We start from the raw sequence: 14,210 nt of genomic DNA on the forward strand, positions 1-14,210 counted from the left end.
ATTTATTGATAATGAAAACAATCACTAGAAGCCCTGCTTCCTTTAACGCTTCTTCTGTGCTTCATTTAGTAAAAATAGACACAAACAAACACGCTGAAAAAAAACATTGGTTCCAAATTCTCAATTGGTAACACTTTACAATAAGGTACACAAAATTGTAGTAGCTACTACATACCTACTACATAGATATGTGTTACCTACTACATAGGGTTTTTTTTTGTGCTACCTAACACATAGGTTTTTTTTTGTGTTACCTACTACATAGGTTTTTTTTGTGTACCTTATTGTAAAGTGTTACCTCTCAATTAGCTATCCTTTGTCTTCTATGATAAAAAAACTGAATATTTTGGGGTTTAAGAAGGTTGGTCCGAAAAAACGAGAAATGGCAGCTTTGAGATAATGTGATGGACAATTTTCTACTGAGCTTTTTTCTAGTCCATACACAGAAAGATGAATCAATAGCCAAATAACAGTTCCACCACAATCCACTTCAAAATTGGACCCAAATCTTTTCAAGCTGAAGACACACACACAAGACTCAAAGATGAGCGAGGAGTGGTTTGTTTTAGAACTTTTCATTTCTCTCCATGGCGTGGTGTAAAATCACATCTTTACAGAACATTCGTATCCCTGCTTCCAATCAGTCTCTCTGTCTCCCTCAATGCACCCCACACACCCTCCCTTGCTCCCTTAATAAATATAACACCCTTTTTCATTATCCACGGATGACCATGCACAGCACGGCCCACATGCTTCTCTAGCCGCCATTTTAAGTGAAACAGAGAGAGAGAGAGAGTGAGTGAGTGGGTGAAGGGGAAGAGCACATGGAGGAGAGAGAGAGAGAGAGGAGGAGTGCGGTTGAGTGATGACAAGTGGGGGCACTGATGGGTTTTCACATCATCAGAGGTCAGAATCGAGTGGACAGTGAGAACTGTCAGAAAAATAAAAAATCAGGATGACAAAATAATAAAGATAGAAAATGAAAAAGAAATTGAATAAAAAGAGAAAAATGAGTCAGTCAAATTAATCTTACAAACAAACAAACAAACAAACAGACACACACACAAAAAATACTGAAAAAACAGATTCCCTTTTTCTTCACCTGGGCCTACAAAGTTCTGGTTGGTCCTTTTGTCTTGAAACGCCCCGGCCCAGTCGGACAAACAAAGTAGCGGACTGTTCTGATATTGAGGCGTCTACCTTATCAAGTCACACGCTCAATTCTGAACTTGTACAGCTCTGGCTCTGTGATACAAAGAGCGAGCACACGCCCCAAACATGAAAAGAGAAATCTCCAAAAACAAACTCGTGAAACGCTAATATGAAACTGTAACATTGAGGACTCCTCATGAACACACACACTCGCACACACACACCCATCAAGTCAAAGTTTTCTTTTCTTGGGTTTTTTTTCTCACTGCCTCTAAACACATTCTCTCACACACACACACACAACTCATTATTATCATTATTATAATTATATACTACTTTGTTTGAAACATTCAAAAAGTACTAGAGTCACTATTGTCATTATTGCTGTGACAGTAATCCTTCTCGTGTGGCTTGTCTTGGTCCGCACTGCAACAGCAAAATCAGAGCAAAAAAAAAAAAAAAAACCCACCAAATGACTTCTCAAGACCAGGACAGGACTTCAGATCAGGAGTCATTGGCGGTAATAAATACTGTAACAGTCCGAGAAAACGGTCAACAACCCAACACACTGATTTTTGAAAAAGGATAAAACCCAGAGAGCACTGGGAGGAGAGGGAGGGGGTTTTGAGAATTATCTTCAGATGTAGAAATGCCATCTTAAAAATATAGGGTGAAAAACTAAAGTGTCTGGTGTTGAAATGTTCCCTGTCTTCTTGGGCAGAGGACTGATGACCTTGGAGGTGGATTAGCTCGGACCTTGAAGAACAAGTCCCTGACGGACTGAGAGAGAGAGAGAGGGGCGTCCTGCTCCTGTCTGCACTCGTTCCCTCTCCCCTCTGGGTGTCTGTAGGTCACATCCGCACAGTACAGAGTCCCTAACTGTTCCCAGGACTAGGAGGACAAGCTCCCATTTTATAAGAATCAATGATCCCTTTCCATTGCACATTTGAAATGTAGCATGTCACAAGAGGAACTGAAGTGTCATTGTCACTGAATGGAGGGAGGGGGGTAGTGAAAATGAAGGTCAGTTTATGTGGATCTCCGTGGACCATTTTGAAATGTTTCTATGAATCTTGAGGAGTGTATGTATGGTGTGAATGGGCCCACCTGTGGCCCGTCTCCATACACTACACAGATAGATAGATAGCTTTGCAGCCGTCGGGAAAAATTATTGCTGTGGTTCCGGATAGCTTGCCGTCTGAGTGAGTTCACTGAAGTTGTCACTGGTTGAGGCTGAAGGCGATCGTCGCCATTTCAAGTCAGTCAGGCGAGTAGAGTTGTGGGTAATGGAGTTTCCCCCAGCAAGTCCCACTCCAGTTTTTTTTTCCGATTTTTTAATCGAGTGGAAAATGCAAAGTTTTTCTTGATCTTGATCAGCCTCCTCTTTTAATTTTTTTTTTAAACCAGGTGGTGTGGTTCAGAGAAGGGAGACAGAGGAGAGAAGTGTGTGTGTGGGGGGCGTCAGCCCTCAGTCAGGGGCTCTGTGAGGGTCTCATCGGGGGGCTCCTGCTGCACCTCTGGGACCACGATGCCTCGGTGGAGCTTTTCTAAAGACATCTTCATCTGGAAGATAGACATGGATAGGATGAGAGAGACGTCTGGTCACATTTACAAGAATACATAATGCAGTGACTATGCACTATTATTCCTTAATCATAACTCACTATATATGCTGTTCCCTCATAGTTCCGTACATTAACTACTGTGAGGAGATATGGGGAAACGCATTGTGGGGGGAAAACTAGCCAGACTGACTATAAATCTGAATAGACACACTGTTTCTTACAGACAGCCCCCTACTGTTCTCTGATCAACCTGCCTCTCCCACGTTTACAATATCAATGTACATTTGAAACCATCTGCCTCTCAGCCTGTCTCACCTCCACTGTAATGCAATTTTGATGTCTCCCCCCCACCCAGGAAACAATTGCTTCCTTAATATGTATATTTGAACTGTCTGCCTTTCGCTAATGAAATGTAATTTAGTCCCCCCCCCATGTGGAGCAAATGCTCCTTAAATATGAGATGATTCTAAAGGAACAGGTTTCACTCTTTGGAAGATACCCAGTTGTATATGGCAATCAGTGAAACCCTCCGGAGGACCCTTGCTATTTTGAAATAAACCTTTTGCTTTAACAACGTATCATTCTGCTTTTTATCACTACAGCATATAAAACCAACACAAATCAAATTTTCATGGTAAATAGAAAAGCTATAGGAATTGTTAAGTAGATCGGATCAATAAAGTATCTATCTATTACTATGACTAAATCAACGCACTATTAATTAACACGCACGCTTTAGAAAGTCATTGATCTAATCAATCTCAAAACAATCGACATCGATCTGCAAATAATGTATAAAACACACAATAATTTGCTTCCTAACAGTAGACAGACTTTGTTTAACTACAAGAGTTGATATGAACTAAGGGGAATAGGTAGGCTCTATTAAAAATATATATGTTTTTTTTTTACATATATATAAAGAGTCATTTTGATCATTACTGTGTTGGGAATTAATGTTAAGAACTTTCCCTGCAGATTTCACTTCACAGAGGAAAATAACCAGACACACACACACACACACACACACACACACACACACACACACACACACACACACACACACACACACACACACACACACACACACACACACACACACACACACACACACACACACACACACACACACACACACACACACACACACACACACACACACACACACACACACACCTGGTCGAGAAGCGTGACAGAGGATTGAAGAATCTGCTGCCACTTGCTGAGCTGCGCCTGGTGAAACTGCCTCTGGAGCTGCAGGACCTGAGCCCATTCTCCAGGTGTCTGCGGCAAAGGGCTGAGAAAAGGAAAAACAAGAGTGAGGGAAAAAACCTGACTTTCTTAGGCACTAGGGGGCATCAAGAAACAAGCTGTATACTCAGAAGTTGTTAGCAAACAGTTGCAGATTTGGAGCAACGTTAGCATTCTGTCCAACAGTCTGTGTCCTTAAAGCTCTGTTCTCTCGACTCCAGATATATTTGGCTCTAGCGGGTAAATGCTCCACTATGTTAAACAGCTGGTTGCTTACTGTGTGCATCTACTGTTTAGTGCTGAGCATGCAGTGTACAGTGCCGAGAACAGCTGTGTGCTGCAGCCAAAACACTACACTAATGAGAACAGTGAGATTGAACCAATACAGTTAGCTTGCTTAGGGCAAATGCAAACAATGAGCCGATAGATGTCAAAATGCTCCTTATAGTCGGGTGATATTACTTTGTGGGTTGAATATTGGAGGTGACACCTTTCAGGTACAGGTGATCATGATATCCAATGTTAATTTCATAAAATATGAATTATCTTGGATATTTATCTACTTACCTGACAAAAGGGCACGACAGAATTCACAAATGTCATGCAACAACTTAAAACTCAGAGGGGTATTTAACACCTCCGGTCCCACAAGAATAACCTGACACCAAATGCCAATTAACACCATATTAGTCTTGTTCGGAAAACAGTGCGGTGTGTTTACCTGTCAGAAACAGAGTAGGAGTGCCATGTCTCCAGTGTATGGGCTGCTCTTTCCAGAGCGTACAGTTTGTAGAACAGCAGCATGTTGAGAGCCACCAGCACCACTAGACTGAAGGGCACAGGGAGGGGAGAGAATTGTGAAATTCACTGACTGGTATTTAAATTGAAATGCTCATACATAGTAAAGATGTATCAAGGAATCATGAAGACACCAATCATAAGAACTCAATAGCAAAATGCTAATACTGACGGCACATCATGAGCAGACAGATGTTGCAGTGTTTGTCACACATCTCAGCACATATTCACACACAACACAATGTTACTTTATTGCAGGAAAAATCCACCCGTATGCAAATGCCAACTATTATTGTTTGAAAGTATATGTTGCAGTCTTAAGGAGAATTCTTCGCTTATCTTAAAGTTTTTGGTTTCTGATGATAATGTGACGTAAGATTTCCAGTTAATCCCTGAACAAAAAGCATGGTGTGATCCCTTTTACCTGACTGGACAAATACTGTTCTTGGAAGGTTGGAAGTCATTCTTAGAAAAGTAGTGTGGGCAGTCCAAAAGAAGTAACTCTTCTGATAAACGCTGATTATACAAGACAGACCCAGGGTGCTTTCACACAGAAGCAGTTTGCTTCATTTCATACATACTCAGATGCGTTTGACTGATTAATCAAACTGTGGTGCACACATTCACTAAACTGCCTTCTAGATACAGGCTGTCTGTACAAGGGTTACCTTTTCAGATCTACATTCATACAAATCAATTAGCAACCATGGTAATCAGTATTTTTACTGATCAATCAAAGGGTGAGACTAAGTTTAAGCAGAGTTGTGTGTCAGCTTGTGCTGTACTGCATTGATATTGGCACTTCCTTGTGTTTTATGAAGTAACCACATAGTTACTATTTGCTCTTTAAATATTGCAGTCCTCATTATTAATAATGAGTATAAGTTGCAAATCAACTAAAACTCGTCTCTTTCTGAGATCTTAGAGAACACAGGAGAGGAAAAATAAAAACATAAAATACAGCCAAGAACTAAAATAGCAACAATGTATAATTTCATCTTGTTCCAGACCAAATGAACCGAACTACAGGTGTGAAAGTAACCTGAGGGCAAAACGTCAGGTTACACTGCACTGACGCAAAGAGTTGAGTGTGTGTCTGTGTCTGAAAGATCACTCCTGCAGTCAATTGTGTGAAGAATTGGGAGACAGAAATGTGCTTCATGTTCAATATGAGTGCACCTGGAGAGTATCAACGGGTGGATTTTTCCTGTATCGTTGATATAGTGTATTTATTATTTATGCAGCCAGTGGAATACAGTCAAAGCCTCTCATACTAACCTGATACAGATCCTATTCACAAGTAGTATTGCAGTAAGAAAGACAAAAGAAGAAAAATGGCAAGAAAGGCATTGTGAGGCTGTGTTAGTATGCAGAAGATCCATATCCTGTCTGAATGAGGGAACGTTCAGACGTGGATAAAACCAAGATAGCAGAAATCCAATATAATAGAAAAATATTCAAATCAAACCAGGCATTTTTGGTCACACAGGAACTCTTTGAATTCCTCTATATTACACAATATAGGAAAGAGCGTGCTGTACGTCTTAAGAGGAACACATGCAGGGGCACACATGCTTCTATGCGTAGACTGTCACTGTATGGATTTCCACTCTATATTTGTATATTCAGAAAATCCCTTCTTTATTTAACACAAGCTCTACTTAGAAGTAACTATGTGAGGTGACTTGCATGTAATATAGACAGAAGATTGTCATCACATTGTCAGTGTGCCGTTAAACATAAAACAAACTGGAAACGGTATTTTGAGTCAACTCAATGCCACTGAAACACACAACACTTACATGAAGCTGACGATGAGGAGGATGGTGGATATACTGTTGTGTCCTCCACCACGGGAACGCTCTCCTAGCTTTATATACTGAGAACCTAAAAAAAACGAGACATATTTTCAATGACTTGGTCCAATTGTGTTTCCACAAGAAACAGAAATGACCAAATCAGGTTTCCAGTGCCTAAAAAAATACTGTTTCTGCTAGTCATTTTCAGTATCACTATTATGCTTTATTTGTTCAAAGATCAAAAAGTCTAATGTGTCTTTAATGTTGCTCCACACGGCACCAAGGCTAGATTATTTATTTACTTTGGTAGGAAATGTGTTGCCATTGTCTGTACAGAGCCTGACAAAAACACATAACTGACATTGCACATACACAGCACTAGAGGGTAGTATTGTACAGGGATATGGATTCAGGCTTTTTGTCTGTGTGCTTTACTTTTCAAAGATGGTGGCAAGGATTAAAAAGGTCAACAACCAAAACAAATACATGCATATGATGGTGGACTCACTGGCTTCTCTCCTGTCCCTGTCCTCTCCGATGCCTCTGTCTCCTCTGTCCCCACTGCCTCCTCCCTCCCTCTCTCTCTCCTTCTCTCCCTGCCGGCGGGAGCAGGTGCGTTTGCGGCGGCGTAGGGCCGGTGGGGTCTTGGCTGCGTCTGCGCCCACCGGTTCACCTGTTGTTACCACAGTAACCTCAGACTGTAGTAGCGTCTCCAGCTTGGTAACCTCGCTCTCTGTATGAAGGGGGAAAGCGAAAAGATGGAGGGATTAAAATACACATAAACAAGGATAGTAATGGTGAGGGGCTAATAGAACGATCACAACATGTCCCAAACATGGATGAATAGCCAATCAGTATATTATAGAGAAAGATATGCAGACAAATGTGTGTAAGTAGCATTATTAAAAATTGCCAACAACAAAAACCAAATGTCCCAGACCTACTTCAATGAAAAGTCAAGTCTAAGGGTTTGTACACTGGAGGTTTCAAGTTTACACATAACACTTGTGTGAATATCATATTAGATCATGATTGGCTTCCAAAATAGTTGGCACACAGAGAAACCATTCCCCCCTCAGCAAATTAGTGTGAATACAGCCTCTTCAGTGTCACATGATCCTGTATATTGGAGCTCAAACCTCCAAGTGATGTAAGAATGATAACAGCATATTTGAATACAAAGCAAACTATTGAGAAAAATCTGTATTTGGTCATGATATTCAAAATCAAGTATTACTAGTTCATAAAACCTTAATTTGTTAATGTAAAACAGACAGATTTAATCAGAATACTACTTTAAGGTTTAACTTATTTGCAAACCAATTCAGGCTACAACACACACAAATGGACTGCAACATAAAACGGTGCATTCCGCTTTTACTGGAAGTGTGCATTGGTTAGTTATTTGGTTTCACTTTACTTGTGTGTGATTATCTACAAAAGAGGAATAAGCCTGAATAGGTCAGTATGTTTCCACAGGCTCAGTGTATATAGAGCTACGCTGGACCATGTGACTCACCCATGTGCCTGTAGTACTCCTCGATGCCGCTCCAGGTGTTCTTTTCAATCAATGCTTTCACCAGGCTCCACGGCTGCTTCCTGTAGCAGATGTCTGCGGAAACTCTAGGGCAGAGAGAAAAGCAAACAAACCCTGTTTAAAAACCTGTATACAATCTAATGTGGCCATCAGATTTCTGTCATATTTTTCTATAAAAGACCATTCAACCAGAACTGTGTTGTTCAAACATTAAATCAGGACTGATCTCAGTTAATATATCACACATTTCCCATGCCTTTCAAACATCACCTGACAACGTGTGTGTGTGTGTGTGTGGGTGGCTGAAACAAAATGTCATAAATTCCTACAATTTTCCATTGAGACTGGTTAATCCACAGTTTTTAGGGATGGGCATGAGACGTTAATACAAAGATCCTGGGATCGCAGTAATCCCTCGAGGGCAGATTGAGTACTCGTTTTTTCGAACTCTAATTTTTCGATTGGAGCAACATGCTAAGGAAGAAGATACTAACATAAACACGTCACTGTACTGGAGATATGCCGATGTGTCGTCAAGTCGTGATTCCATGAGCTGTAAGCCTAATCATCAGAATTAAAGCAAAAGAAAGGCCTGACATATTCACTTTGTGTAAAGAATCTAGAATATATGAGAGTTTCACTTTGGAATGTGTAGAAGTGAGAGAAAATAGTAAAGCTAGGATATAATGGCAACATCACCAGTAACTGTTTAGTGTTGTGTGTGAGTGTGTTTAGTATCAGGAGAGCAGCAAAGGGACAAACGAAACGAGGGAGTCAAAGCTCCGATGGGATCATTTCATGTGCCAGAGAGACATATTGGTCCCCAAGCTGATGGACTTCACCTCTTAACTACAGTTTGCGTCATCATATTTTGTTGCAAACTAACATCACCTGTGTAAAGAAGGATCCTATGGAACAGATGTAAAGCGAAACATGGCAATGCTCTATCTTCACTGTTTGGATTATTAAATCACTTGTTTGATTATGTGCCTTGCTCAGCAGGGTTAAGAGAGAAGTAGAGTAAACTGTAGGTCATCAGTGAAAGACCCAACACCTGTCCTTAACAGCTGATCAGCTAGAACAGACGTGTCTGCGCTTATTTTTTATTTTACATCTTTATGGCTCTGTGGCTTGAAATTGGGGATACCTTTGCACTGCAGAACACAACTCTTTACTTGAAAGTTAAACATTTTATTTGTATAATGTTTATTTCATCTAGTTTTTACCAACCTTGTGTGCGTTTTTGGTCATATACGAGGATGATACTAATTTTGAGTTTGATTGTGAAAACCACATTCTGAACACAAGCGAAGTGTAAATCGATAGGAGAGGTCTAAGGTAATGAAAATCCCACCCACATGAACTATTCCTATAAGACAACAACAAGAAGCCTACCTGAGCCGGCCCTTATTCTTGTTAACAGAGGTAAGGCAGTATCTATGGACAGTGTAGAAGTAGTCCTGGTAGGGGATGCCTGAGGTGATGACCTCAGAGTCCACTACGTAGCACTCGCCCCGGGCACTGTTCTTGTGCAACGTCTGGAAGCAGGAAGAAAAGCAGAGGTGGATGGTTAAGGGTGTGCAAACTCCTCCGATACACAACAAAAACATTAACTGACCCGTCTGTAAGTTATGGCTCCTCTGGTTGAAACTTAACAGCTTTAAAAGACAACAGTATTATGCCTCATAGAACTTCCCCTTTCTTTTTATGAGAACAACCGAGTTTTCCATCTGTATTCAGCGTAAATCATTTAGTGTTTCACGGAAAAGGTCATGAATATTACAACAAATACCACTTGACAAAGAGCTGTAAAAAATATATACATATACACACAATAGTGACAGTCACAACAGTAACTTTTTACTTTGTATAAATAGCAGAAGTATAGCACCACAGCAAGAAGTTTAAAATAAGTGCTAGAAAGAATGTGGCAAATTAATTATAAAGACAAAAATGGGGTACATAAGCTTGATGAATATTTTAAAATCAACTCCTAGTTGATACAATGTCCATGCTTAGTTAAGCCTGTGGGCTAAAATGGCTGAATAATGAAACTCCACAAGGCCAGTGTTTGTCAAGGACTGACCTGCGTCTCCTGCACAGGGGCGGTCTTGGGGCCGAGGGGGTTGTTGAGGGCGATGGTGTAGTTAAGCGTGCGGCTGGTGCTTCCACTGCTCATGTCCTGCTGCCATTCACCCACCGACAGGTCTGAGAGAGGGGCGAGAGACAGAGAACATGAGAGAGAGAGAGGGAGAGTAGGCAGAAAGTCCCAAGAGATTTTGTGAAAATGAGAGTGAAAAGACAAGGTTGAGAATTTGTGATTGAAACGGAGAGAGAGAGAGAGACCACAAGTTTCAGAGGAGTTGAAGGGAGAAAGAGAGAGAGAGGAAGAAAGAGGGTCAGTCCATGCTTCTTCATAAAAAGAAAGAAAGAAAGATAGAAAGAAATGTCCCAATTAGAGCTACACAATGTTCCCAAGCGGGCTGGGCCTCTTGCCACCGAGCCAAATCTACACCACGGCGTCATCTCTGTCCTCGTTTAAACTACTACAGAGGAAATGTCCACATACCAAAAGATCTAAAGTATTAGTCTATCGCTTTAAATCAAATATCACTACAGTGACCGAGCAGGGCAATAAAAAAAACGTCCAAGTGAAAAAAAGCATGGATGACAGCATGAAGATTGAGTGTTGGGGGCACAATACAGTTGTGGGCAGTGTTTGAAGGTGGGGTCCAAGGTGCATCACTACATATGTATTTATCAGTTGGATCAAGTATAACAGCTGTTTCATAAGAGCAATATAACTACATTCAAAAGATGGGTGTGTTTTGAAGGTGTGTCTTTCTTATTCCCATGGATAACCAAGACAAACTGATACTACCAGTGCACCTTACTACAACTGAGCTTAATGGCAGACACATGTCAGCAGTATTAACATCAACAGCAAACATCAAGGTGTTGTTCAAGACAAAAGAATTAAAGTTTAAGTCACTAATCTATACTGACAGAAAGTGAGCAGCAGAGAGCAACGACAAATAATAGTTTGTAACTGCCACCGTCTCAACAGGAAAAACTTGCTCTCAAGTTTAATGTTATGCAACAAGTTAATGAAAGCTCTGTGGGGATTGCATCCTCGAGTCGGAAGTTCATCACATTCTCAAAGCTGAATACAATTTCACAGCTAAGAAAATCACTGGCAGATGTCTCCCACAAATGGGTTAAACGACCCAAAATAATACAAAAAGTGCTCAAAATGAAATGAGAATTGTTTAACCCAAGCGATAATTTTGTATTTTTACATACACACTGTATAGGCTTTTTGCCATCGTGTTTGTGAGTGCAGATGTGTGCTTTTTCTACCAGTAAAGTGGCGCTGGGAGAAGAGGTGCTGGATGAAGTGTGTGTCAGCAGAGAAGAGCAGGTCGTGCAGCTTGTCTACACTCATGCGGACCACAGTGTTGATGTGCAGTCGCCCGTTCAGGTTAGCGCAGAACGACTCTACTTCACCTAAAGGGTCAGGAAGAAAACAGATTCAAGTTGATATTGGTTTATTTTTCAGATTCTTTTAATAAACTCAATATTTTTAGTTATGGTTAAACACGTTTGGAACAGAGTCATTAATCATATGCAGATTCCAGTTATACAAATGCATTCAAATGTAATGTTAAATCTTTGTCCCTACATGTATACATGTACATGTTTTTTACATAAATGTGTCTTTGTATATTTGTGCAAACAATAAACAGAGAAATAAAAAGCAAGTACTGCCAAGTCTATTAAGTAAATATTTACATTTCTTTTTTTCCCAGAGGTAAAGTTGCCATTTTAAATCACACTAAGCTGTGATTGTGTTTTCCCTGAATTATTTTGGCAACCATATCAATGACTGCTTTTAAATGGTTGAGGGCCAACTGGCCAGCACCTGGTTTACAAATCTTCTGAAATATGCGTTCCGCACTAAATATTAATGCTCTAGGCAATCATACAATTCTCTTGTCAGCTTGGAGGCACTTTCAAGTATATCATGTGACTGAGCCAAAGCTTGACGAATAAACAAATCATTAATGCAGATCTCACAGAACTCACTATATTGACCTTTAACACATTCATAAAGACAACATTTGTTCAGAGTCAGATTAATACTACCTGCCTTAAAAAGGTACAAAGTTAATTATGTCACAAATATAGAGAATAGAGTTTCAAAATACTATGACAGCGCCTTGACATGCAAGTAATACTGAACATGGTGGAGTAAGTGTTGTGTTGTTTCCCTGATTTTTTGTTTGCTAAAATCGCATGATTAAAATGAAATAATGTAAGGAGGAAAAAGTTTCTATTTCAAATATATGTTATCTGACATCTAATCTATCTTTATTTAATTTACACTATCTCTTCTCTATTGGGTTCTTATGGGGGTTTGTTCACTCAAACAACACTCACTCTCTTCTTGCGTGTCGGAGGAGTTGCTGGGGTCTGTGGGCATATCCTCATCGTTGGTGATGTCCAATGAGGAGAGGTTTCCCAGACTGGTGGTTGGCGGCAGCAGCATATGATTGGCCGACTCAGACAGGCTGTCCCCGCCCTCCTCCAGATACTGATGCAGTGAGGGGGAAAATAAGGCACACCAGAGGACAGTTAGCAGGAGGTTCGTAAGGGAAATCACCCCATTGTCATATGACTTGAGAGGAGAGGGGCCTCGGCTGAGCTGCCCTCGTGTTCACGCGTGTGGACTGAGAACACATACCACACCAGCCATGCGTTAATCTGAAACCGACACACAGTCAACACAGCACTCCATTTATTCACTTGAGCTTGACCGGGGCTTCATCTATCGTATGAAAACTGCAGGGGGGAAACAACCATAGCGGCTGTTTTAGAGCAGGAACTATTGGGAATATAACAGAACAACACAGTGTTTCACATCCGTAGTTGTTTTATATTTGAATTAGTATGGCGTTTTAATACATATTATTGTTGAATTTTGATATAATTTACTATTGTCACTTCTAGAAAGGTGCTGTGCTTTATTTATTTTACTTATTTTTTTATTTCACCAGGCAAGTAACTTTGTATTTACAAAGAACAAGTTCTTATTTAAAGGGTGCTTGAAAAATAAACCTGACTAGCTCAAGATCATTTATTTTTGGTATAAAGTTGGCTAGACTGGCATTACACAAACACAGAATTCCTGCACAGTGGAACAGAGATTACATTGCACAAAAATGTGTTGTGGTTCAACATATTATACAACAAGCACATGTCATTTTTAGTCAGAGAGGTACAAAGAATATAGCTACTGCACTAGCTGTCTTGACTCTGTCCTGTAAAGTGTGCACTGCATTAGCACCTGCTGCAGTTTACAAATGTAATCATATCTACAAAACGGACCAACTAAAAAATGAATCTGCACACTGATATGAGCTCTCGGTTTGAGTTTGTTGATGAAATATCACCTCTGGTTAAGAAATGTGGGGGCATGGGAGCAGTGTGTGAATTTTACTTTATGCAGTACATCCATGCCAATAGATGGATGATGATGCATGCAGTGAAAGACAAATTATTCTCACTCAACCTTCTTGATCATGAAGTAATAGAAAATATGACCTTGGATACTGTGAAGCATAACCATAACCGTAAAATGAGCAATGTTGTATGCCTAAGTACATGTGGATGTCAAGAGGAACACTCACAAAAGAGGGAGCAGCAGAGACCGGGGAAGAGGCAGAGGTGTTGGTGGGAGTGGTGGATGGCAGCAAGCCCTGGGAGCTTGGTGGGCTGGGTTCGAGGTGTTCAGAGCTCAGTCTGCGTCCCGATGAGGAAGGCATCTCTATGGACAAACAGGAGGCAGATAAAGGGGGAGAGGAACCCCCGAGGTTGGTGGCTGAGGAAGAGATGGCTAGACCGAAGGGCACCAGGGGAGGACTGCCCATGGAGGGCATGGACACGGAGCTCAGGTCTAGATCCTCTGGGACCGACAGTGACTCGTCTCCTGGCCTGGAGAACAGAGGAAGGGGAAGAGAGTGTTTGTTAGAGAACTTTGGGGCAAGGGTAAGACAGCTTTAGTGTGAAAAAAAACCCTGTCTCCTAATGTCAGGATCTTCAAACCAA

At 40.8% G+C, this 14,210-nt stretch overlaps 1 protein-coding gene across 1 annotated transcript in view; it reads right to left on the reverse strand.

Moving 5' to 3' along the window:
* Window positions 1–114: 114 nt before the first annotated feature.
* The window catches only part of gramd1a (GRAM domain containing 1A), a 29,419-nt gene continuing 15,323 nt past the window's right edge, over window positions 115–14,210 (reverse strand). Inside the window, exons 9-19 of the mRNA XM_080039794.1 lie at window positions 13,793–14,096; window positions 12,543–12,696; window positions 11,463–11,609; window positions 10,189–10,310; window positions 9,498–9,640; window positions 8,085–8,188; window positions 7,074–7,298; window positions 6,569–6,653; window positions 4,690–4,797; window positions 3,894–4,014; window positions 115–2,715 (exon numbers count right to left, since the gene is read on the reverse strand). Coding sequence (XP_079895920.1) covers window positions 2,614–2,715; window positions 3,894–4,014; window positions 4,690–4,797; window positions 6,569–6,653; window positions 7,074–7,298; window positions 8,085–8,188; window positions 9,498–9,640; window positions 10,189–10,310; window positions 11,463–11,609; window positions 12,543–12,696; window positions 13,793–14,096 — 1,615 coding nt within the window. The 3' untranslated portion in view covers window positions 115–2,613. The remainder of the gene's footprint in view (window positions 2,716–3,893; window positions 4,015–4,689; window positions 4,798–6,568; window positions 6,654–7,073; window positions 7,299–8,084; window positions 8,189–9,497; window positions 9,641–10,188; window positions 10,311–11,462; window positions 11,610–12,542; window positions 12,697–13,792; window positions 14,097–14,210) is intronic.

Source organism: Ammodytes marinus, assembly GCF_949987685.1.
Source record: "Ammodytes marinus genome assembly, chromosome: 13".
NCBI classification, from domain to species: Eukaryota; Metazoa; Chordata; class Actinopteri; order Uranoscopiformes; family Ammodytidae; genus Ammodytes; species Ammodytes marinus.